The sequence below is a fragment of the Suillus plorans genome (assembly GCF_016647745.1).
Source record: "Suillus plorans strain S12 chromosome Unknown HD556scaffold_50, whole genome shotgun sequence".
In the NCBI taxonomy this organism is placed as follows: Eukaryota; Fungi; Basidiomycota; class Agaricomycetes; order Boletales; family Suillaceae; genus Suillus; species Suillus plorans.
The window spans coordinates 232,076-252,829 of NW_024537434.1; the positions used below are offsets into that span (position 1 = coordinate 232,076).

At 46.2% G+C, this 20,754-nt stretch overlaps 9 protein-coding genes across 9 annotated transcripts; 4 read left to right on the forward strand and 5 right to left on the reverse strand.

Annotated features, from left to right (window-relative positions):
• Positions 1–709: 709 nt before the first annotated feature.
• On the reverse strand, positions 710–3,302 carry HD556DRAFT_1446171 (cytochrome P450; the record flags this gene model as incomplete). Its single annotated transcript, XM_041307042.1, has 16 exons — positions 710–763; positions 818–988; positions 1,043–1,158; positions 1,219–1,274; positions 1,331–1,405; positions 1,457–1,471; positions 1,527–1,551; positions 1,600–1,756; positions 1,812–1,867; positions 1,918–2,302; positions 2,353–2,488; positions 2,544–2,556; positions 2,619–2,678; positions 2,735–2,771; positions 2,899–2,924; positions 2,978–3,302. 16 exons carry the CDS (start codon positions 3,300–3,302, stop codon positions 710–712), a joined length of 1,707 nt encoding a protein of 568 aa, XP_041157409.1.
• A 1,148-nt stretch (positions 3,303–4,450) lies between these two features.
• On the forward strand, positions 4,451–7,452 carry HD556DRAFT_1490447 (cytochrome P450; the record flags this gene model as incomplete). Its single annotated transcript, XM_041308787.1, has 14 exons — positions 4,451–4,751; positions 4,806–4,906; positions 4,964–5,000; positions 5,057–5,116; positions 5,173–5,321; positions 5,371–5,755; positions 5,808–5,863; positions 5,917–6,095; positions 6,210–6,224; positions 6,272–6,346; positions 6,402–6,457; positions 6,516–6,631; positions 6,687–6,866; positions 6,923–7,452. Coding segments are annotated over 14 exons (1,755 nt in total), but the record flags the coding sequence as incomplete, so codon positions are not given.
• HD556DRAFT_729037 (uncharacterized protein) lies at positions 7,141–8,489 on the reverse strand. The gene is made up of 5 exons (XM_041311443.1): positions 8,061–8,489; positions 7,906–8,008; positions 7,792–7,852; positions 7,625–7,739; positions 7,141–7,568 (listed from the first exon to the last, which is right to left on the reverse strand). The coding sequence occupies exons 1-5, from the start codon at positions 8,097–8,099 to the stop codon at positions 7,311–7,313; spliced, it is 576 nt and encodes a 191-aa protein (XP_041157411.1). The 5' UTR covers positions 8,100–8,489; the 3' UTR covers positions 7,141–7,310.
• Positions 8,490–8,877: 388 nt separating this feature from the next.
• HD556DRAFT_1391981 (uncharacterized protein) lies at positions 8,878–9,332 on the reverse strand (the record flags this gene model as incomplete). The annotated part of the gene is made up of 1 exon (XM_041303572.1): positions 8,878–9,332. Exon 1 carries the CDS (start codon positions 9,208–9,210, stop codon positions 8,881–8,883), a length of 330 nt encoding a protein of 109 aa, XP_041157412.1. The 5' UTR covers positions 9,211–9,332.
• HD556DRAFT_729262 (methyltransferase domain-containing protein) lies at positions 9,313–11,409 on the forward strand. The gene is made up of 8 exons (XM_041311445.1): positions 9,313–9,498; positions 9,554–9,912; positions 9,965–10,005; positions 10,063–10,194; positions 10,247–10,462; positions 10,519–10,730; positions 10,782–10,835; positions 10,884–11,409. Exons 2-8 carry the CDS (start codon positions 9,671–9,673, stop codon positions 10,962–10,964), a joined length of 978 nt encoding a protein of 325 aa, XP_041157413.1. The 5' UTR covers positions 9,313–9,498; positions 9,554–9,670; the 3' UTR covers positions 10,965–11,409.
• A 187-nt stretch (positions 11,410–11,596) lies between these two features.
• HD556DRAFT_729204 (uncharacterized protein) lies at positions 11,597–14,261 on the forward strand. The gene is made up of 23 exons (XM_041311444.1): positions 11,597–11,662; positions 11,725–11,995; positions 12,050–12,083; positions 12,140–12,164; positions 12,227–12,280; positions 12,334–12,347; positions 12,397–12,425; positions 12,481–12,506; positions 12,557–12,600; positions 12,653–12,662; positions 12,713–12,730; positions 12,780–12,805; positions 12,862–12,887; positions 12,939–12,979; positions 13,052–13,076; positions 13,190–13,205; positions 13,252–13,291; positions 13,340–13,443; positions 13,497–13,556; positions 13,616–13,643; positions 13,705–13,762; positions 13,820–14,034; positions 14,100–14,261. The coding sequence occupies exons 2-23, from the start codon at positions 11,968–11,970 to the stop codon at positions 14,121–14,123; spliced, it is 945 nt and encodes a 314-aa protein (XP_041157414.1). The 5' UTR covers positions 11,597–11,662; positions 11,725–11,967; the 3' UTR covers positions 14,124–14,261.
• HD556DRAFT_729336 (uncharacterized protein) lies at positions 14,005–15,329 on the forward strand. Its single transcript, XM_041311446.1, has 2 exons — positions 14,005–14,034; positions 14,100–15,329. Exon 2 carries the CDS (start codon positions 14,400–14,402, stop codon positions 15,204–15,206), a length of 807 nt encoding a protein of 268 aa, XP_041157415.1. The 5' UTR covers positions 14,005–14,034; positions 14,100–14,399; the 3' UTR covers positions 15,207–15,329.
• Positions 15,216–16,792, reverse strand: HD556DRAFT_730147 (RTA1-like protein). Its single transcript, XM_041311447.1, has 11 exons — positions 16,572–16,792; positions 16,459–16,514; positions 16,381–16,408; positions 16,181–16,325; positions 16,011–16,123; positions 15,940–15,962; positions 15,804–15,884; positions 15,717–15,756; positions 15,484–15,655; positions 15,356–15,426; positions 15,216–15,301 (listed from the first exon to the last, which is right to left on the reverse strand). The coding sequence occupies exons 1-11, from the start codon at positions 16,600–16,602 to the stop codon at positions 15,225–15,227; spliced, it is 837 nt and encodes a 278-aa protein (XP_041157416.1). The 5' UTR covers positions 16,603–16,792; the 3' UTR covers positions 15,216–15,224.
• A 1,428-nt stretch (positions 16,793–18,220) lies between these two features.
• HD556DRAFT_1433369 (uncharacterized protein) lies at positions 18,221–19,401 on the reverse strand (the record flags this gene model as incomplete). The annotated part of the gene is made up of 3 exons (XM_041305211.1): positions 18,221–18,687; positions 18,736–19,321; positions 19,372–19,401. 3 exons carry the CDS (start codon positions 19,399–19,401, stop codon positions 18,221–18,223), a joined length of 1,083 nt encoding a protein of 360 aa, XP_041157417.1.
• Between the last annotated feature and the right edge of the window lie 1,353 nt (positions 19,402–20,754).

Sequence of the window (20,754 nt, forward strand, 5' to 3'; positions counted from 1 at the left end):
CGTGCATTGATATCGACATTCAATCACGATGATCTGAGAAGTGGGCGATCGACTGAAGGATCCATTGAAACTTCCGTGATAAAGTAACTGGCGCCCAAGATATCTACCCAAATAGGACTGCGACACGTTATACGTGGAGAATTCAGGTAGGTTGCCGGTGTAAAAATAAGCTCACCGAAGAAATCGTGCGTTTTGTGACGCGAACTTGGATAGTGCATATCGTTTGCATACTAAGTACGTCATAGTGATTCGACCCACTGACGCGACGTCTCGGACTCGGAAGCTAGGCTAACTATAGGAAGGTATGAAAACGTTCCCATTGCCACTGGCTTCGATGATGAGCCAATGATTCGGAACCGCGGCAAGGTCACTGCCACTGAATGCAGCTAGCAACCGTTGAGTTTCGTTATGTACCTAAATGTTGGATGTCAGCTCTTCAAGCTTCATCGCAGGGCCTAACTGTTATTACGACGTGAAAATGGAGGGCAAAAATAGCGGCACAGGTGAGAATCCAGCGATTGGAATCTGTGAGACTCAGGATCACCACAGACTGAGTTCAGCTGGAGAGTACCTGTCAGGCGTTGTAACTCTGAAACAAAGTCACGCATTGGCGTGTGTTTACAATAAGAACAACAACAAAATGGAAGGCGAAAAATGTTAATAAAAATGAACGACCTGGCAATATTGTCCCACAGCACCAAGATTATACTTAGTCTATGACTTCGCCGTCATCTACAGCTTCCATCTTAACCCACATACCACCCTACGAGGCAGAAACTGATTAGACGACTGTAAAACCCCTCGGAGTAAGACTTACCATAGAATAAAGTGTCAAGTGGTTTCTCGGCCTGAATTGCTCGATAGCCTGCCGACCACCTTTTTCAGCCCACCACGCAGGTGGGCGCATCGCGGGCTCGGGGGATAGTGTAATCGCAGAAAAGTTTTGCAGTAAACGAATGACCATGAACGACATTTCGTTGTATGCAAACTGAAGTAGAAATGGGGGTATGAGATGTGTGGCATTAATGAATGAGCGACTTACTTGTTGCCCTAAGCAAATTCTGGGTCCCGCGTTAAATGGCAGGAAAATGAAGGGATTGGGAATCAGGTATTTCTTCACGCGCTCGTCGAGCCATCTATCCGGATCGAACTCCAATGCTAGAGCACGGAGTCGGATTGAATCAAAAACGCATATATAAACGAATTACATTGACTTACCATCTGGTCCCCATAGATCAGTTCTCCGGTGCATAAGGAGCACTGAATAGCTGAGCCTAAAATTGTTCAAGTAATTATGCAATGAATCTAAATGATTGAATATGATGCATACATGGTCCCCTTTGGGATAAATAGCGGCTTCTTCCCATCTTCGGGGGATATCCACGTAGTGTCACATATATTTTCCCTAAAAGCTCATGGCTCAAGTCTAGTATCTTCGAGGAGCCTAAGAACATACCTTATATCAAAGGGGCTATGCGGTTGGGGTATGAGGCAAGGTACGTATGAGTTCAAATTCAATTACTTACACAGCAGGAAAAAGGCGTAGTGTTTCTAAAATAAGTGAGCAACATCCCCGCGATGAGAAATGAGAATATGCACCATTGAGGACAGCCCTGAGATACTTCATCTCTTTGATATCATCATAAGTGGGTCTGCGGGTTAGCCCAACCTTCGATATAATTTCTTCCCTGAGCCGAGTGAGGAACTCTGGATGCATTGCCAACAAATAAACAACTGATGTTAATGTTGAGGCCGTCTATTGATTATCCTTCGTTATATACTAGGTTGATTCAAAGGTAAATGCAACTTACCGTATCTCTTCCGGCCAGTAATATATTTAATGTCTCATCTTTAATAATTTTGAAGTCTGAAAAGGATATTTCAACGACAGAAATTCCGTGATAACATGCTTCTCACCTGACGTCAGATTTACGAGATGGTCTACAAGGGTTTGGTCGTCTGCGAACTCCTTTTTGTCAAATTCGACAGTGGTGCTACGCTTCTCCAGAGCGTCTTTGAGGATCGGATCTAAAAACGCGTTTACGACTTTCATATGCTGCGCGGTGCCGTCGGCGAGAATCTCAACCAGTGGCCAGGTCTGCCCGATAGAAACACGCCGATTTATTGCCTGTTGAGCTTGAGAGAAAGCATATGCGAAGGCTGCAGCAGCGTTGTCTCCTTGAATAGCATCTGTGGATTCTGTCGCGTTATGGGGATAAGGGAGTCCAGCGGAAAGTGAATCGATACAGTGTCCAAATAGGAACTCCGATGCAGAGTCAAGTGTAAACCTGGATATGAGATCCTGTGATGGAATCAAAATATGTCAAAATGCCAGCTTGGAAGAGCCCGTACTTGGAAGTCAATTGCCAAGCCCGTTCTGAAACGTTTCTTCGCCAAAGCGATAGCATGATCCGCATGACGGTCAAAGATCTCAAAGTGACTTATCCGATCATGAGTGAAGAAAGGCCGTGTCATGGTTCGGTGAAGCCTAGAAATACATCTAAGATTCCCCATCGGAGGTAATTCTCAAATATATGGCTTACTTCCAGATTTCACCTGGTGGCACAACCAATCGGTGAATCGGACGCAACATAAAAGGCCCGCTAATGCATGCTTACCATCTGAATTGAATACGCCCGTTCCAAGGACAGAATCAACTGCTTCTCTGAATTTGGCACCTGCATCGAGTCACATGGTACATGTCAACAGACGGCATCTAACGTAAGGTGCATACCTTTAACATAGTTATCGAAGTCAGTTGCGAGAATTGTCTATGTGGCGTTCGATTATAAAATATTTTCTAATATATATATTGAAGCTTGCCTTGATGTGTTGTGGCTCCGTAGTTAAAATGAGATCCTCCCAGAAAAAACGAAAATTGATGGTCGGCCCGAGTACCTTTATCTCATCCTCTATAGGTCGTCCTAGACAAAAGTATGATTCCGTAAAGCACGTATACGTGAGATGGAAGCTGTACCTAGGTATTCATTCTCGTTCCTCAGGACCATGTTCACTACCTTATCCAGATTTCCGGGTAATTTTCCATGGATACGAGGAACAAGTCTGGCACCGAGTCGGTAAGCCTTTCGTTTTTGCGATATCCCATCCGCAAGAACGTAAGCTGCAAACCCGAGAGGCGCTGCACCCAAAACCACTGCAGATATGAGCCAGGGAGAAACTCGAACGCCTTTTAGAGAGGCCAGGCGAACTACGATAATGACGGAGGATGCGGCCGGAACCACGACGGAAAGCAAGCCCCGCGCTAAGTAGGCCACGCCAGGGCTAAGCCAAGTTCGAGACATAGTATTAGGTCAACCGAAGTTTGTTACTAGTTGGTGACCTAGATAAGCAAATGAAAAAAACCTTGAATTGCCACCTACACAGATAATATGATTGATGGTCACTACCAAGTGCCGTTTGAGCGCCAACCAAGTGTTCAACAAACTGCGGTGACAATTTCACAGGGGCGTAATTAAACTATTTATAGTCACATCAGGTACTATATACTTTTCCGCAGTTGACCGGTCGACCAGCTCCCACGTGCACATTGGTTCTCTTAGTGCAACTCGTCCCCACAAACATTTTGGTCTGACTGGAGGTTTTCAGTATCATGCACATCACTTTGGAAGTGCCAACTTGTGCTAGATGCAGCGCTGCTGGAATTTTTCACAATTCTGCATTTTATACTCACGATATTAATTATGATTATGCCAAGTTTTTTTTTGCCTGCAGGTCCCATGTGGCGGTCCCATTACATCATCATCGTCTCATCGATGGGGCATGCATGATCCGAGTCAACTACGCCACTAGAACTCATGGGTTCCCTCATATTTCCATAGTAAGCATGCATATCTAGTAAATATTGTGCTTACTAGTACGAATATTAACTAAACTTGCGCTGCCAAGCTCACTTTGAAACTGACCCTATGGGACATGTGGAGTGCCGAGAGGGATAAACCTCGCAGAGGCAACCCCTGACTCCGATCCTGTGACCGGTCACTAGTTCATTGCTAGCGATGGCTTTCATAACATCGGGCTCCGAAGACAATGCCCGAGCATCTGCCCGATCGCTCAAGGCCAATCCATCCTAGTATTTGCTTTGACAGTCCAGAGTAACCGCATTGTGTTTCAAGCACTGCCAGTGGCACGTACGGAACCTTCCATTCACCCTGAGTGTTTGACAACTCAGCTTAAGGTAATTGTCTCCATGTATAGTCGATGGGAATGAAACCCACCCTAGGAATAGATCTTTCCACTGTCATGTCCATGATGAATGTTGTATCACGTCACTTGAAGTGGGTAAACAAAATCAAATGTTTTGCAACACGGTTTTATATCCGATAGTTTTTCGTATTGGCTCCCACAACTCTTGTTCATCCTCCCGAGTCGCACCCGGATTTGAACTTGCCATCTTCTCACTTGCCGCCGGAAGTAACTCAATATGATCACACCCGGAATCTCTTTCCTTGGTCGCATAGTCCTATCGGCAGGCTCTATATATTTAGGCACCGTCTGCTTGGCGCGATTCGCGACAAAGTTTGGTATATCCTTGCCACCATGGATTTTACTACTGGGTGCGACCAGTAGTTTACCTATCGGGTTTGCATTGCGCATCCTGTATTTCCGTATCATTCACCGCCGACAAGCTGCAAGGATGGGTGCCCGCCTGGCGCCCCCTATCAGGGGCAAACAATTCGGTAACCTCGACGTCATGCTCAAACTGGTTGAACGATTTGATAATGGCTATCCTGGTATAACTATCCGCAATCTCCGCACATTTGATTTTGTATGAATTATTTTTCCAGGTGATGGACTGGCAGAGACCATCACAGAGTTAGGAACGTGCTTTAACCTCAATGTCATGTTCGACACCGTCCTATTTACCGTGGAACCTAGTCACATCAAGGTATACTGATGTTTTTTCTTTATGGAAGGTATCGCACTGATGCCCGTTGATTCCCAGACTATCTTAACCTCCGAATTTGAAAACTATGTCAAAGGTGGATGAGTTGATCACATCTCCAGTGATCGGCGCCTTCTTAAACGTTCTATGCAGGAGATAAGTTTAGGCATACGATGTCAAGTGTCCTCGGGACGGGTGTTTTTAATTCTGACGGTAAATGAACTTCTACTCGGTTCCCAAGCGACTAACAGCACACTAAAACAAATAAGGCGAAATGTGGAAATTCCATCGTTCTATGACAAGGCCCTTCTTCAGCCATGACCGAATAGGTCACTTCAATATCTTTGATCGTCATGCAGAAGATGCTATCTCGCAGATGAAGGCTCGTTTCCGCTCTGGATATCCCGTCGACTTCCAGGTCAGCTTCATGCTAAACATATACATCGTACATTGACACAAAATCATAGGACCTGATATCGCGTTTCACGCTCGACTCCGCCACGGAATTTTTGTTTGGCAATTGCGTGCACAGTCTTTCCGCAGGACTACCTTACCCCCATAACGTCGCGACGAAGGAAGCCCTTACTGGGAAGGCAAAGATAGCTGAAAACTTTGCTCAGGCGTTCGCAGATGCACAGACAATTATCGCCCAGCGTCCCCGCAAAAGTTGGGTCTGGCCCTTGTTCGAGATCTTCGAGGATAAAACCACCGAACCTATGCGAATCGTGAACTCGTTCATTGATCCGATCTTGAAAGAGGCTATTGCCAAGAAGCAAGCGCATGTCAATGACGAAAAGGATGTTGATAACGAAGATACGACATTACTGGACCATCTTGTCCAGATGACAACAGGTAGGGTGCCAGTACTCTCGCGTATCACGAAACTGAATTATCTGGTAATAAGATCCCGTGGTACTGAGAGATGAAATCTTGAACATCCTAATCGCCGGAAGGGACACGGTAAATCTACTGTTTACGTTCCCTTGAATATCAGCTAATTATCATGCACGTAGACTGCTGGGACGCTGACTGTTGCCATGTATCTACTTTCCACGCACCCGCATGTGATGACCCGCTTGAGAGAGGAGGTTATGACACAAGTTGGACCTACCGACAGGCCGACTTACGATCAGATTCGTAGTATGAAGTACCTTCGCGCTGTTCTTAACGGTATACTCGATTATTGTAGCTTGTTTTTATCAGACCTCTGACGTGTTCGCTTTACAGAAACTATGAGGATTTTTTCTCCTGTGTAAGCTATTTGAATCAGGAATGAATCTTTTACCAATCTAATTACGTCCTTCAGACCTTTCAATGTTCGGTACGCTCCACATCCTACATTCTTACGAAATACTCACATCATGATAGCGCAAGTGTCAATGCATCCACTCTACCTGCAACCAACCACATGGATAAACCAATATACGTCCCTCCAAAGACAAGGTACAGTAGTGTTTTCCTCTCAGAATTTCCAACGTAACGCAGATGATGGATTTAGTATCACCTACTCCGTTTTTCTAATGCATCGCAGAAAAGATCTTTGGGGTCCTGATGGTACGCACGTCACTTACTGTTTCGAATGATCAATTTGCACGCACTAACATCTTGCCAGCCGATGAGTTCGATCCCGACCGCTTCCTCGATGAACGGTTACATAAGTATCTTACACCTAAACCTTTTATCTTCCTCCCCTTCAACGCCGGCCCCCGCATCTGCCTTGGGCAACAGGTGATACTCCTATTCATATTCCTCACTTCGAAATTCTCCTGACCTCAACTCATAGTTCGCTTACAACGAGATGTCATTCATGCTCATCCGCCTCCTCCAATCCTTCTCTTCTATCACTCTCCACTCAGAAGCACAACCTCCACACACTCTTCCGCCTGCTGACTGGGCTCAAGCAGAGGGTCGCAAATCACGCGAAAAGTTCTGGCCGAAAGTACATTTGACGATTTATGCCCATGTAAGCACTGTGCTATCCTCCTGCCTCGTTTCTGTGTTGATACCTTCATTGAATAGGGTGGTCTATGGGTCCGCATGGCTGAAGCTGAGAACGCTAATTGAATGATATAATGGCATGTCGGAGAAGTGTATGTACTATCAGCACCGTAATCGTGAAACTGTCTCGAAAATAATGTGTACTATGATAAATTCACTGTCTGAGACTGTAGTCCTCTCGAATGCTGTCCTTTCCTTTCAATAGTGTGACCTGCGACGATTCGCAGAATCTTCGTTGCATCAGTGCTACCATGGATATGTGGTATCGTAATGTAATGTAAATATCGTTGTGTAAATAGCATCTGACGAGTCCCGCTTCTCCCACCTAAAAGAAAGACTCCACTCCACTCCAATGTCATTCAACTCCACGTGCTAGTGTCTACGCCCCGTTCATCTTCCACCACCCCCTTTACCTGACGATGTTGCGCATATTAATAGATGTGTCTCCGTAGTGTGTGGCACGGCGGTCCCAGCGCCCATGCATCGGATCGTGGAATGCCTTATTGGCAATTGCGAACAGTAATGACATCACAAGGAGGGCCAAGACGAGGAGCCAGCCTAGCCAAGTGAATGCAAGCAGTGCAGTGAGGATCCTGCATGCGCTATACGCCCAGCAGGAAGAAAGGTTACCCCACTTGACGTCGACGTCAGGTGGGTTGCTGGTGTGCTGCGCCGTAGCGTGTGAGTATCATGAATCATAGGGAAGCGGGTGGGATGACGTACTGTGGCAACGGCAGCGCCGATGAGCCAAAGGAGGAAAAGGATGAACAACCCGACGAGCTCTGCGGTGAAGCTGTTCATCCTGCGATGTTCGTGTCTGCCGTGTATGGTTCGGGCACTGATGCGAGTGGGGTTAAACTTGGAGGAAATGCAGTGGGTGACATACTTACATAAACATGGACCAGAACATGGTGATGATGGATGTGAAGAGCAGTTCAATCACGATGTGGTCTTGACGAGGTTGAGTGAGGGATCGGACGCCTGTATCGTGACGATCAACATACCATAAAATCGGACGCCTCCGTTGAGAGGATCACGTGGCGACAAGTGTAAGGTGTAGTGCAGCCTTACTGCGCACAGCGACATAAGGACGGCTGAAAAAATAAACTGGACGCTGAAATCAGCATCTCGAAAGACATGCCTTGGACTTGCGACTTACCAGGAAGAAGTATACCAAGACTCGTACGAAGTGGATCATGGCGGTGGTGTGCAGAGAATGACTCGATGAGGTGTGTTTGCAGATAGGCGGGGCTTTATACGCTCGACAAGGGTAGGCACGAGGCAGCGGTCTTCTCTCTCACCTGCCTAATTGAAACCATGCGGCATGGTTCCATTCCCGCTGACGATAAATTACAAATAAGTAGTGGGGCCTTGCGTCATGTGCTTGATGGAATGCGCGGCGATGGAGACATTGTGAACAAAAACGAGACTGCAGCGAATCGAGGGAGCGGTGAATACTTCACATCCATGGAGAGCAAGCTATGTTTGATCGCTGGACAGGCCAATCAAGTTACCGGACGCAAGGAGTCGAGAATTATGCTTCTCGGAGGTGCTTGCCACGTTCATTCGCCTCGAGGCCTTTCAATAGTGGCCTCGTTGAGGTCATGCGCCATTCCACGTGAATCGGCAATTGTCATCATTTGCGTCATTGGTTTTGTCCAGTGATACAATAAATGTACTGTGGATATCAGGTTTGTTGTGAAACCAGTTGTTGCAATTCTCGCTTCAACGGTAGTCTGTTGAGGAGCGACATCGATTCGATCGGCTTGCTCTCCGAGATGGGAAGATCAGAGTGAACCTCAGGTGGCTCACAGTCATTGACAATGCAGTGGTTAATTGCAAATATGATATATGACGGCCCGGATAGAAGCTCACATTTGAGTTCGACGAAGCATCATGTATTTCTAGAACTGTGCTCGCCGCTGCAGAGGACATATGATGAAATTGCGCCAAGGATGAATTCACTGAATGTAAACCTTTCATACGTTACGACTCCTTTCTTCAAGTTCCTGCTCTCGCATGAGTAAACGATCTTCTCGTACCTTCAATTCTTCTTCTCGAATGTTCAGATCCTCTTCCCGAAACATTAAATCCTCTTTACGCAGCCTCAGACCTTCTTCTATCGTTGTCAGACCTTCCTCTCGTGCTATGACCTGATCCTCCCTGAGTCTCAACATCTTTTCAGCTACTTTTAGCCTCTCCTTTAGCACTTGGTTGTCGTTATCAGATACATCACCTTGATTCATCTGGTTTTCCTGTTCATACATATTATATGTCAACGAGGATATATAGGCACACTGAATGAACATACCAAATGGCGTGATTCCCTCAAAGGAGCTTCAGTAGCATGAGTGTAGATAGTTTCCTGATCACTATTGGAAGACATGGTGGGATTAGTGAGCAACTTGAAGCAGAATTTGCCAAGGGTTGTTCCTGATCTGATCTAAACCCATTTTAGATGTTTTATCGTAATCTAAGTTACTGGGAGATTTCGTTGCCACGTCGCTAGTGAAAACAGTGGTCTATGTACTGTGCGTACTAACTTCAAAAATATCCTACGGCAAGCCAACAGCGAGCTACAAGTTTCTGTAGCCTGCGTGAGTCTCAGTCACAATCTTGAAGAACATATTGACTCATTGCATGTACTTTTAGTGCCAGCGCGTGGTTACACGACTCTTGCTGGTTATCATTATTCCCCCACATATCATTCACGCCAGCGCATACCCTTCAGTCCTGTCATTACCGGCCGCCTAATCGTTAACATTCGTCATGCCTGTAGTCTGGCAGAGACATCCTCGATATTTCCTCATCGTGGCTTTGGTTCTGACAACAACTTTCTTCCTACTAAGTCCGTACGAATCTCCGCTTTCCACCGACTCGTATGCTGCCTATATCCGTGACAGTACCCTTCCAGCACGACTTGAGCGAGCAGAAAGGGTCTATCAGAAAGTAATAGCTGGTCGCAAGAACCTAATACACAGATATGGCACAAGCTCTCGCGATATTGTCATGTACGTTCTGCTAGCTCACTAGTCCTGTTGTGGAGGGTTGAAGACGTTTCAGGTTCCCGCCAGACAAGGATCCATGGCCAGCATACACTGCCTGTGAGTTTGGTCGATGAAGATTTCCGTTTGCCATCAGGCATTTACCAACATTCTCAGGGAGCTTCTTTCCTCCGTCTTTCGACTGTCCGCACGAACTAGAGCGCATAGGTGCACTAGGGGATGGCGGAAAGTGGGCATGCGGCATATCCCGACTGGAGCACAAACCCGACTGTATCATATACACTTTCGGTGTGCCTGTCCATTTCATTTCATTTCGGACTAGCACTCATTTACTGCGTAGGTATGAACTATGAAACGACATTCGAGGCAGAGCTCCTTGAACGGACGCGGCACTGTCAAGTCTGGGGATACGACTATCGCTCCAACTCATTTGGATCCCACATCAAGCCCAACTACCGTACACACTTCTTTTCATGGGGCCTTGCCAACTTTGATTCTCATGAGCCGCACAATAATCCTAAGCTATATACTCTCAAGACACTGCTTGAGATTAACAGTTCGTATGCGCTTTTATCTCCGTTCTATTTCTTGCTAATAAAATGTTCTAATCAGAGCATGACCATATTGATTTACTCAAAATCGACATAGAAGGTTGGGAGTTTGAGACACTCTCGCAGATCATCCAGCCGTACATCTTGTCTGGGGAACCACTACCATTCGGACAGCTTATAGTCGAGATTCATGCCTGGGACAAGAAATTTGAGGATTTCTTGCCTTGGTGGGAGATGCTAGAGCAAGCTGGGTTGAGACCATTTATGAACGAGGTACGTACTGATCTGCGCATCCAATATCCCATCCAACATCGTATTATTCAGATAAACCTGGTATACCAGAACTACAACCGAGGAAAGGGCACGGATCTCGCCGAGGTTTGTCGCGCCTCGACGTTCCTGCATAAGAACTAATTAGCCCCGCAGTATTCCTTCATCAACGTCAAAGGAAACAATATCTTCATCTCGGACCCACAAGGTGCTCCTGGGTATTCGGGTGTTACATAAGCACGGTGCTGATTGCACCTTGCGGTGTGCACACGGCTGAAACTCTGCGGTGGCGCGGATATGATGACATAGTGGACAGTTATTGGTCAACTTTGTGTGAATACACACTATGGATATACGCATATATTAATGATCGAGTACATGTTGCAGGTTGTGTAAGACAGCGCTGTGGTGCTCCGCTTTAGCTGCGTTTTCGTCGAAAGGTACTGACCGCAGTGTGAGCGGATTTCATGTGATGTTCTTGGTGTGTTTCGTAAGTGGCAATCCAGCATGTCGGGCTTTCTCCGGGCATCGCCCTTTCCCGAATCATTCCGCCCAGTGATTTAATCATACCAAGCAACGGTCATGTTTTGGAACTCAGATAATGGCCGGCAGGCTGAAGCAGCAGGCTAATTTAGGCTAATATCCAGCCAACGACACCACCAAAAAAATTGGTCATGACAAGGGTGTCCGGGCTCTGCGAGTCTGCGACGCTTATCAAGGTGCTTTCATGGGGGTCACCTTTCTTTGGCATATTTCTTATTCACACGCAGTGCCCATTGTAAGAGTCATGGGAATCAGGTGCTCTGCCATCCGAACAGATGAAAGCCTTGGCATCAGATTTTGGTCAAGCACAGTTAATTTTTCGGCGACTGCGCACAACAAATGCATAGTCAGCCAAGTTCAGGATTCAAAGACACTAGTACGGAGGCCATGAGGTGAGGATTTTCCCGACGATGAGAGGAAATGTCAACGGCGAATGTTATTTTTAATTTGACAGGGTCAAGTGGGTATTGGGCGCCAACTCGCTGATAATCAATAACCTAGGGTCCGGCTGGACCCCCGTGCAAATCGCGCCAAAAAAGATTTAATATCTTTGGCTCCTTTCCTCAAGCTTCTCCCATCGTGGATACTTGATTTGTTGGGACCTGAGCGCTCAGCCCCCATATCATAAATGCCTTGTGGTATACAGCCCCTTCAAAAACGTTTTCTTCTTCATCTCTCTGTATACTGATCGTTTGCTATGGTGGTGGACATTCACGATACGTTTGGTGAGTATCTTGTTCATATCTTTGTCCCTAGGGGAGCAGCTGACCTTCTTTCAGGCGCAGGGTTTATCGGAGGTATGGTGACTGCCATGTGCGTCGATAATCCGTCTCCTCCCGCCAGAACTTGACAATGTGACTGGATAATAGCTTGTATGGTATCACAACTCTGCAGGTATGTCGTATTTCGTCTGTTGAAGGTGGTAACGCTAACTGATTATCTGCGAACCTTGCAAGACATACTTGTATTATGTATATTATCCCAGTGACTCCAATAGTGTGAAAGTATTGGTATGTCGGGTCTAGTTTATGTTGGATTTTGACCTTTTACGAAAGTGTTATAGGTTGGGTTCATATGGTGATCTTCTTTGCGTTTGATGGCATGTGCTTTCCTGATTGCTTTGTAGGGTCTTAGACACTTTACACGTTTCCTTTAGTGAGTGGTTGATTGGCATCTCAGTTGACATCTACTGAATTGCTCCCCGTCCAAGTGTGTCATGCTCTGTATTACTACCTTGTGCGCATTGACGATTGGATCATCATGTTTACGATTTTAATTCAGTATAGGTAACGAGTTTTGGTGACCCGAATAACCTTGGAACGGGAGTTTGGTATGTACTTTCCGAAGACCGCAATGAACCAGTACTGAGTCGTGCACCCCAGGTCCCTTTTCGTGAGTGCTTAGCGTTGTGTAATTCGACGTCTGACATATGGGAATTGAAGATATCGCTCGCTCTAAATGCAAGTCTTTTCCGTCTGAGAGTCTTCCTCAAGCTAACGTTGGAAGTAGCTTTGCATGGCTGTGCTCGTGCAAATGTGCGTGGCCGTTCCATCAGTAGTTTGTAGATTTGTATCCTGAATGTCTTTGTCAGGTACTTTACTCTTCGAATATCCTACCGTAAGCGTTTCGTTTCAGTTGATTTACTTGTCTTGAATCTTTCTGGGACAGTAACACGTTCCAATATCCGATGGTGGCTGACATCCTTTATTGTAAGTTGAAGTTGAAGCTCTCGGGTTCGTATACTGGTTTGATACTGAATGGTGGTGTCTCGTCATTTCAAGATGTTGTTCGTTATCGCACACTTCGGTAAGACTCCGTATATGACTCATCTAAACAGCTCATTGATCTGAGACTTAGCCTTTGGATTAGGTGGGCTTCCTTTTTTCATCTTACTCACACGATGCGCTGAGCCAAAGTAGAGACAGTCATTCTCATGTGAGTACTCTCTTTAATCAGTATCAAATGTAACGAATCCTCTCAGGTTCATCAAGAAGGAATTCAGCGCGCTTTCGCAGATCACTGTATGCTGAAAGACTAGTTTGACTGGGTGTCCTACTGACAGTTTTCAGCTCTATGCTGCCACCCCTTTCGCTGTCACTGCTGTTTTGTCCGACGTCTTCATTGCTGCTTCACTGTGCATTCTTCTCCATGGCAATCGCGGTTCTTATGTCGAGTAGGTCTCGATCCCGCATTGCTGACATCGCTGAGATTGATATTGTCCACTAGGACCAATGCACTTGTTAATACATTGATGGTATACGCTATCAATCGTTGTCTACTGACTTCGTATGTCTCTTGTCTGATAGACATGGGTGATGTTATTCACCTCGCTTCTTATCTTCTAGAGCCGTGGCCGTGGCCGAAGTTATCGCAGTAAGTTCAGGCAAACGAGTTAGGCCAATACTTCTAAAGCTAATATTTGTTTGCCGCACAGTTTGCCATCAGCCCAGGTAGTCTGTGGTTCATCGCGATAGATTTCGTTATCGGAAAGCGTGAGTGCAGCTCCATCGGGTGATAACACGTGGAGTCCTCACCCTTTTATTCTGTAGTATATGCCAATTCCCTTCTTGCATCCTTGAATAGCCGAAGTGCCTTACGAGGGCGCAACCACACTCACAATGACACTAGTTTCCGTGTCAACACCATCAACCTAACTGGCCTACAGTCCTCAAGCGACAGCGCAGGCACGCAGAGTAAAATGACCACCAGCACTGTCTCCCCTCGTGCCCGTGTGAAATCAATTCCAGGTGGAGATATCGACGAGGTGAGTTTTTACTGTTTTTACTCTGCTTCTTCGGTTTATCTGATCAATTAACGACGGAGATGAAGATAGCCAACTCGGGCGAAGTCTGATGCATATGTTTGTGTTTTGCTGTGCATGATTTGTAATATGCTCCTTGCCTGCCGACCTAGCCCCGTGGGCTAGAATTCCAGAATGCTTCCGAGTCGCACTTCGCCATCATCATTGTTATTATATTCACCCTTCATCTTCATGACATCAATCTGACTACTCTTGACTACTCTTACTTGTATCCTTGTATCTTACTACCCTGCAAAGATAAGTTTATTTTCATTAACGAGGTGAGATTAAACCAATGTCGAGAAACAATATCTAGTGTTGGATCCTCAATGATCCGCACCTATATGGCTTGCTCTGGTTCTCAAGATGCTCACAAAATAGCAAAATCAGCTTTCTACTCAAAGTTTGATGCTACTCGCAAGGCTAAAGATGTACCCCCACGAGGAAAAAACATGCAGGATCTGTCAGGGGGCACCTCACACGGCGTTACTACCAGAATACAACCAGCAAGGCCGACCAGTCGGCACAACCTTTTCGCATCACTAGTTCACTTACTAGGGCCGCCCATGCCATGGTGGCAGTTGCTAATCCAAGCTCAAGTTACTCAACTTCCAGCGAATATTATTCTTGGCGAATTCCGATGGAAGATCTCTTTGATTTCTCTCGTCCTCAAAATTGGCTTGGGATCTTTCTACCAAATGGCTGCATCCGAGGCTTGGATTGAGTTATATGAGCTGTTGAATTTAGATGCCAAGGGTATTGATGACAATTTCCGCGGGCGGATGAAAGTTTGGATGAGAAAAACTATGCGTTTAGGATGTGATTATGTAATGTTCGTAGTCGGCCAATTCAAAATCATTTATCGTTCGGGCCGCAGTCATGGGGACCATTCACTGACTTCTGCGAATTTTCGGACTGGAAGAACACTGCTTCCGAATGGCTGGAGGATATCAAAACATCAACATTGCAGAGATACAGCCGCAGTGCATGAAGTAAATGGTACACCACGTCAAATCGTGACTATACTACTACGTACTAACAACAACTTGAAGTGGAACTATCTACGATATATGTCGCAAAGACAATCAAAATGTATAATTTTGATTGAATTGACATTCGTCTTCGTCTCGCAGTGAAGTATGAACAGCATCATCTCACTTCAAATATATACCTGGGTGTATAATGTTGAGAGTATACATAGCGACGGCGACGAAACCCCCGTCGAACCAGTCTGTTGACAATCAATATTCTGTCGGCAACATGTGAAGATAGTGCCGCGACGTACTGAAGTAGGACTCATTCGCAATCACTACCCCGAACCACCCATCGGCGAGCTCGACTGTGCGGTACACGGATCTAAGGACGAAGTTAGCGCATTATAACTATTGATAACGATATGTCCAGAACGCTGACCGAATGAAAATGCAGATGGTGCACAAGCTCATCCCAAAAATCATGCGATGCACATATTTACTCATAGCGAGTTGATCATTCTCGAATTTCATAGTCTGGTGGCGGAAGGGTGTATTATATATCCGACGCAAGAAAAACTCGGCCGCCAAACTGATGTAGACCAATATAGCAACTAAAGAGCGAAGGGAATGAATGTCAGTGAGAGAAAGGTCACAGCGCCGCGCATCACGCACAAAGTTGAGCAGAAATCCCTCCTAACATAATGTTCCCGCCCTGTTTGCATGTAGCAAATGCCACAAGGTACTAGAAGTGGCACGTACCAATGTGGGGTCTTTGTTCTCATTAACGGCTTGTGCGGATGATGCGCCCCCGACAGCTTGTACGATCAAGCAAATAGCATCCTATATGCACCGGAGAATATGAAATATTGGCATCACTTGTACATGTGATACTAACAAATGAGCAAAAAACCACGGTATCTGCGCCAAATCAGTAACTTATAGCCAATATATCAAATTAACACCAACACATATTTGGGGTCAGTCGGCTGAACTGAGATCCAAATTGATTGATTATTTTGCCAAGGATAATAAAGTTAGCTGCAACTAGTGGAGTGGGTGCTAGAACCGTGCCGACGAGCCTGCAGCGAAAATATTCGAGTGTGTATATGAGCGATCCCTTATCGATGAAGACTCACTGCATCTCAAAAGGCGTCAAAAGCTCAGGACTCTGGCTCGACCATAACCTCGCACTCCATCCAAATACTTCCAGGATGCCCGCAAAGGTCGCTGTGGGAATCATCCACCAGAGTTTATATTTGAGCGCCTGGACCATATGGATGGCTGAAGGTGTCAAGCTATGGCACGACTATGCACCGTCAAGAGTAGAAATTCATACCAGTTGAAATGCTATACAACACCACGAACTAAGGAAAAATGTGAAAGGAATGTGAGAGCTCCAGATGATATGACTCACAGAAACACAGATCCACTCTGTAGGGACATAATTGTATGGGCCCACAATGTCCTGTGCTGTTGACCACACACTTGTTCATACATGTCACAGCACAACAATATTGCGGCACTTACGAATCGTATAGGGCACTGAGCTGATGAACATCGTAGCAGAAAAAGTTGCTTCTTGAAGTCAGTGTTGAGTCAGTGCCAAGTGGGTATCGAACAATGGAAGAAGCTTCAAGCAAACCCATTTATACTAAACACAGACAACCTCGGACCGCACAGGGTTTCAAATTAGTATTTTGGTTTGTTGATGATACTCATGGCTACCACTGCGATGTGCATTGTGCATCGTTTTCAATAATCGCTGCGAATGTTGCGTAGGGACCCGCTACGCCACACCTTCGTAATCTAGTACATAGGGACATACCATAACCTCCCAAGCACAAATTCGATGCTCGACGCTATGCAGCTTACTTAGGGCTGGACCCTTACACGTCAATTGGGCAAAAAAGGTGCTTTGTGTACAATCAGCACTTACGTATGTGGAGTTCTGGAGTTCGATGCAGCACATTTACGAATTTGACTGTGCGAATATGTGGTGCGGATAAGTGTCAATGGCAGCGAACAGTCAATGCATACATGGGCTGGAGCACAATTGAGTCGGACCTGAGGATTTTTTGGTCCATGTCACCGTCGAAAGGAATATTGTTCAAGCGTCAGAGGATGGGTCACACCGTGACGTCACAAGTGCGTCGCGGAGGTTCAATAATACGAGCGCGGGGATTCTACTAGTATCCATTCGTTCATGGCGCGTTTACGACGTCTCAAAAGTCGACCACCGAGTACTGAGTACTAAAGCATAATCAGTTTGCAGTTAAGCAGCTTGAAGTCCTTGCTATTGCAGAACTGGCTACAGCGGCAGAGTACGATGACGACGAACTTGTCGACGTTGCTCTCGCAGCCCTTGCAGCAGACTATGGCATACACAGAAATTGCGAAGCAAAAAAATGGAAACACACACACATTCGATACTCCTGAGTATGTATTTTTGGTGGGGAATGTCTACAGGAATTCATCATCCATGACTGTCGGCGTTGGGTTTCGAGCGCTGAGCCTTCGAGCTGCCTCGTTCATATTCTAATCTCAGCGCTCGCTACTGTACGTCGGGAAAAAACGCTCGACCTCAATTAGAACACATTTTTATTTCTCTCACTATCACAGTCTGTCAATCGCAAATTGCCTGTAAAAATAAAATGAGCGAAATAACTCGTTCCCCACGTGCACGACGCCGCCGTGTAGACAGTGTACCCATCAATCTCGGATCATTTGATTGTACCCAACACCTCGTATGCGACATCACCAAAGAGAAAGACTCGGTAAGCTAGGAGCTCACAACTTGAAGTCCTCCATGTGCTTATTCGCGCACCCTTAACCAAAACTGGTTGTGGAGTGGGAGAATATATCCTGAACATGGCTGCACCCAGTTTTAGCCTTCGTTGACACTGTCACTATCGGAAAATTCGACATATTCGATTAGAGAATTTGAGTTGATGTACAAGTTATTTTGTGTGTTATCTACTCGCCCCGATTGTATTTTGATATTGCCGTGTGACGAGTGTGATTATCTTTTGAAATAAGTAGAATTGACCATTTGTGGCACAATGACGAGAACAATGATTCCTGCTCAGGAGATCTGTAAGCGGCAGTCACCCCTTGCCAAGAAGTGGGAGATTCTCACCAAGAAACGGAGAATTGCACTAGAGAATACTGAAAGCCATCTAGAACGGCTGCTCCGCTAAAGTTTCAGAAATCTTGACAACCAACTCATCACGAGTTCGCAATTCAGCAGCGAAATAAGCCTTTACCCCTCCAACACCTCTGCATTTCACCACGCGGACGATATCATCATACGCGTTTGTGTTTCCAGCTCGTTGAACAGTGCACATGAAATCTTTCTTTTTGTTATATATTAGCAAGCCGCCCAAACCCATTGATGTCGCAGTCGGAGATGACGGATCTACGGGTACTTGCACCTTGATGATCATAGACTTCTGATCAAAGGACATTCGGGTAAACGGAGCGTTTTTGGACGGCTTGGACTTGGGACTCGAAAGGCCGAGAGCTTTGCGAGTGATATCAGCACGAGATATTGTAGATGAGAAGTCGCTATAGCTTGGCTTCAGCGTGACCGTGGTTGATGTGGAGAATGGCTGGCATAACGGTTTATGGGCTTTCCAATGCATACCTGGCATAAATCACGTCAGTAAAATACATGGACATGGCAATAGCTTACGCTGGCAGTCAGACGAGCAATATCGGACTGTGTGACACCGTGCACACTGCTTCAGGCCTTTCCCTTTTTTCTTGCAGTACTCGCATTCCTTCTCTTCCCATAGTGCTTTCTCCCCTGATCGCTTCCTTTCCCACCGGCGAACCGCCGCCGTGACTTGGGGGCCAAATACAACACATAACGCATGGGGAGAATCACCATTTCCGTCCTTAATGTCCAGATCAGCGTTGTGCTCCATTAATAAATCTAGGATCGGTATGTCTTGTCCCTGGAACGGGAAGAAGAGAGGAACTTCACCATAACGGTTTTGAACATTTGGGTTAGCTCCACCTTTGAGAAGTGCCCTGGCGAGTTCAAGATGTCCAAGCGGAGGAGTACATGCATGGTGGAGGGCTGTGTGACCGGATATATCCGGCGAATCCGGTGGTGCACCGCACTGGAGGAGATATTTGATAACGTCAAGATGCTTGAGAGAATTTGGAGCGGCTCCTCTGATTCGCTGTGCGCCGAGAACAGTAAATGAAAGAAACCCAATTTTGAAGGGCGTTTCCGCTCCTGTTATATCTGGAGCAACGCCTCCACTGACTGCCTTGACTGGGGAATCAGTATTTCTGCCACGACATGGAGATAGAGACGAACAGCTTTGACGTCTTGAATTTGCCCAGTCATGCATGCGAATGCGAATGGTGAAAGTTTATTAATATCCAGTTCGCCGAACTCTGCATGTTCGGCGTTAGTGTTGTTCTCAGATGGGCTGGAGAGCCTGTGACAGCTATAAGCCGTCAATCAAAATCCGAGGGACTCACGTGTCTGAAACATAGTCCTAAGTTTCTCGCTACCCATTTTAATGCTAATATAGCCTGGCTGCTTGAGGATATCCTCCATTTCCGCCGTCACTTTGAGCCCGCCATGACCTGGCGTGTCATGGTTTATCAAATTATCATGGTGCTAGTGAGAACATAATTTAAGAATCTGTTAAGAGTATTCTCACCTCGTTCCATATCAACCAGCTGTGTCTCCGTTCAGTTGAAAGTAGTGCACAGAAGGTCGCCGACGCTTGGACGGAGTAGCTCACTGGCAAGTCGCTAATTCAAAACCAAACTGAGTGTGGACATGATTTACGTAAGTTTAACAAACTTGCTTTTGCAATTGCATCAGGTGCAATTACACATCATCACCATCACTACTTAGTATGATTCAGCCTATAGGCACGGCCCTATGAAATCGAACAGCGAAAGTAAGTACTTAGGGTCGAGTATCTGGTGTGTGGTTTTTTGATGGCGGCCCTGCACACTGCCGGCGCGCGCACTGGCAGGCACAATTCTTAAGTGCTTCTTTCGTCCCCCTCATTCTCATGAACTCTGAGTCTGTCCCATGGCGAGGCTTAAGTATTTTCCTCTATCACCGGTCGTCCTTACGACGTCAGCATGGCCTCCGAGTCTTACTCCACGGACACTCTATCTCACCCGCGACCCGGGACAACAAGCATTCTTTGTTTCTCCGTCGCCACCAAGGGCACTTAGCTCGCACCTCTAAAATGGTTGTACGGCACTCGCATGCTATATAACATTCCCCATGATCATGGAATACTGGTACGTACGCCGGCCGTGACCGCAGCAGCGTAGTCTAATCTCGAGTAGTCTATTGGCTTATCAATGTGTGTCAGCTTCGGGACCGAGTTTTGTAGGTCAAACAACCAATGGTCACTGGTTTTATTCAAACTCTACGTCATACGTCTTAGAACATAGACTCGTGGAGGTCCCACCTCGGTGCGAATTTCTACAAATTCCGACGAACGACTGGCAGGTGCGGTACGCCTGGTAAAATGTGCGGCACCCTTTCATCATTAATCCCGATGATGTTTTTGCCATTGGCGTGATTGCAATGGAAAGTTGTTTACTAATCACATTGGTTCGGATGCATTGCAGGGTCACTGGGGAATTTTTTGCAACATTGTGGCGCCATATTGCCGCGGCAGCCAATAATTTTTATATTCGGACAGCGTCATTCCGGATGGTGTAT

Bases quoted from the DNA above. Each gene is read 5' to 3' on its own strand.
- HD556DRAFT_729262 (XM_041311445.1), top strand. From the start codon at position 9,671: ATGCCTGTAGTCTGGCAGAGACATCCTCGATATTTCCTCATCGTGGCT. The intron at 10,006-10,062 runs GTGAGTTTGGTC...CAACATTCTCAG, and splicing joins ATGGCCAGCATACACTGCCT to GGAGCTTCTTTCCTCCGTCT. The intron at 10,463-10,518 runs GTTCGTATGCGC...TGTTCTAATCAG, and splicing joins GACACTGCTTGAGATTAACA to AGCATGACCATATTGATTTA.
- HD556DRAFT_729336 (XM_041311446.1), top strand. From the start codon at position 14,400: ATGATCCGCACCTATATGGCTTGCTCTGGTTCTCAAGATGCTCACAAA.
- HD556DRAFT_729037 (XM_041311443.1), bottom strand. From the start codon at position 8,099: ATGATCCACTTCGTACGAGTCTTGGTATACTTCTTCCTG. The intron at 7,853-7,905 runs GTATGTTGATCG...AACCTCGTCAAG, and splicing joins CGGAGGCGTCCGATTTTATG to ACCACATCGTGATTGAACTG. The intron at 7,740-7,791 runs GTAAGTATGTCA...CACTCGCATCAG, and splicing joins ATGTTCTGGTCCATGTTTAT to TGCCCGAACCATACACGGCA.
- HD556DRAFT_729204 (XM_041311444.1), top strand. From the start codon at position 11,968: ATGGTGGTGGACATTCACGATACGTTTG. The intron at 13,644-13,704 runs GTAAGTTCAGGC...TTTGCCGCACAG, and splicing joins CCGTGGCCGAAGTTATCGCA to TTTGCCATCAGCCCAGGTAG. The intron at 14,035-14,099 runs GTGAGTTTTTAC...ACGGAGATGAAG, and splicing joins CAGGTGGAGATATCGACGAG to ATAGCCAACTCGGGCGAAGT.
- HD556DRAFT_730147 (XM_041311447.1), bottom strand. From the start codon at position 16,602: ATGTTCATCAGCTCAGTGCCCTATACGATTC. The intron at 16,326-16,380 runs GTATGAATTTCT...TGACACCTTCAG, and splicing joins GTTGTATAGCATTTCAACTG to CCATCCATATGGTCCAGGCG. The intron at 15,302-15,355 runs GTACGTCGCGGC...GATTGTCAACAG, and splicing joins TGCGAATGAGTCCTACTTCA to ACTGGTTCGACGGGGGTTTC.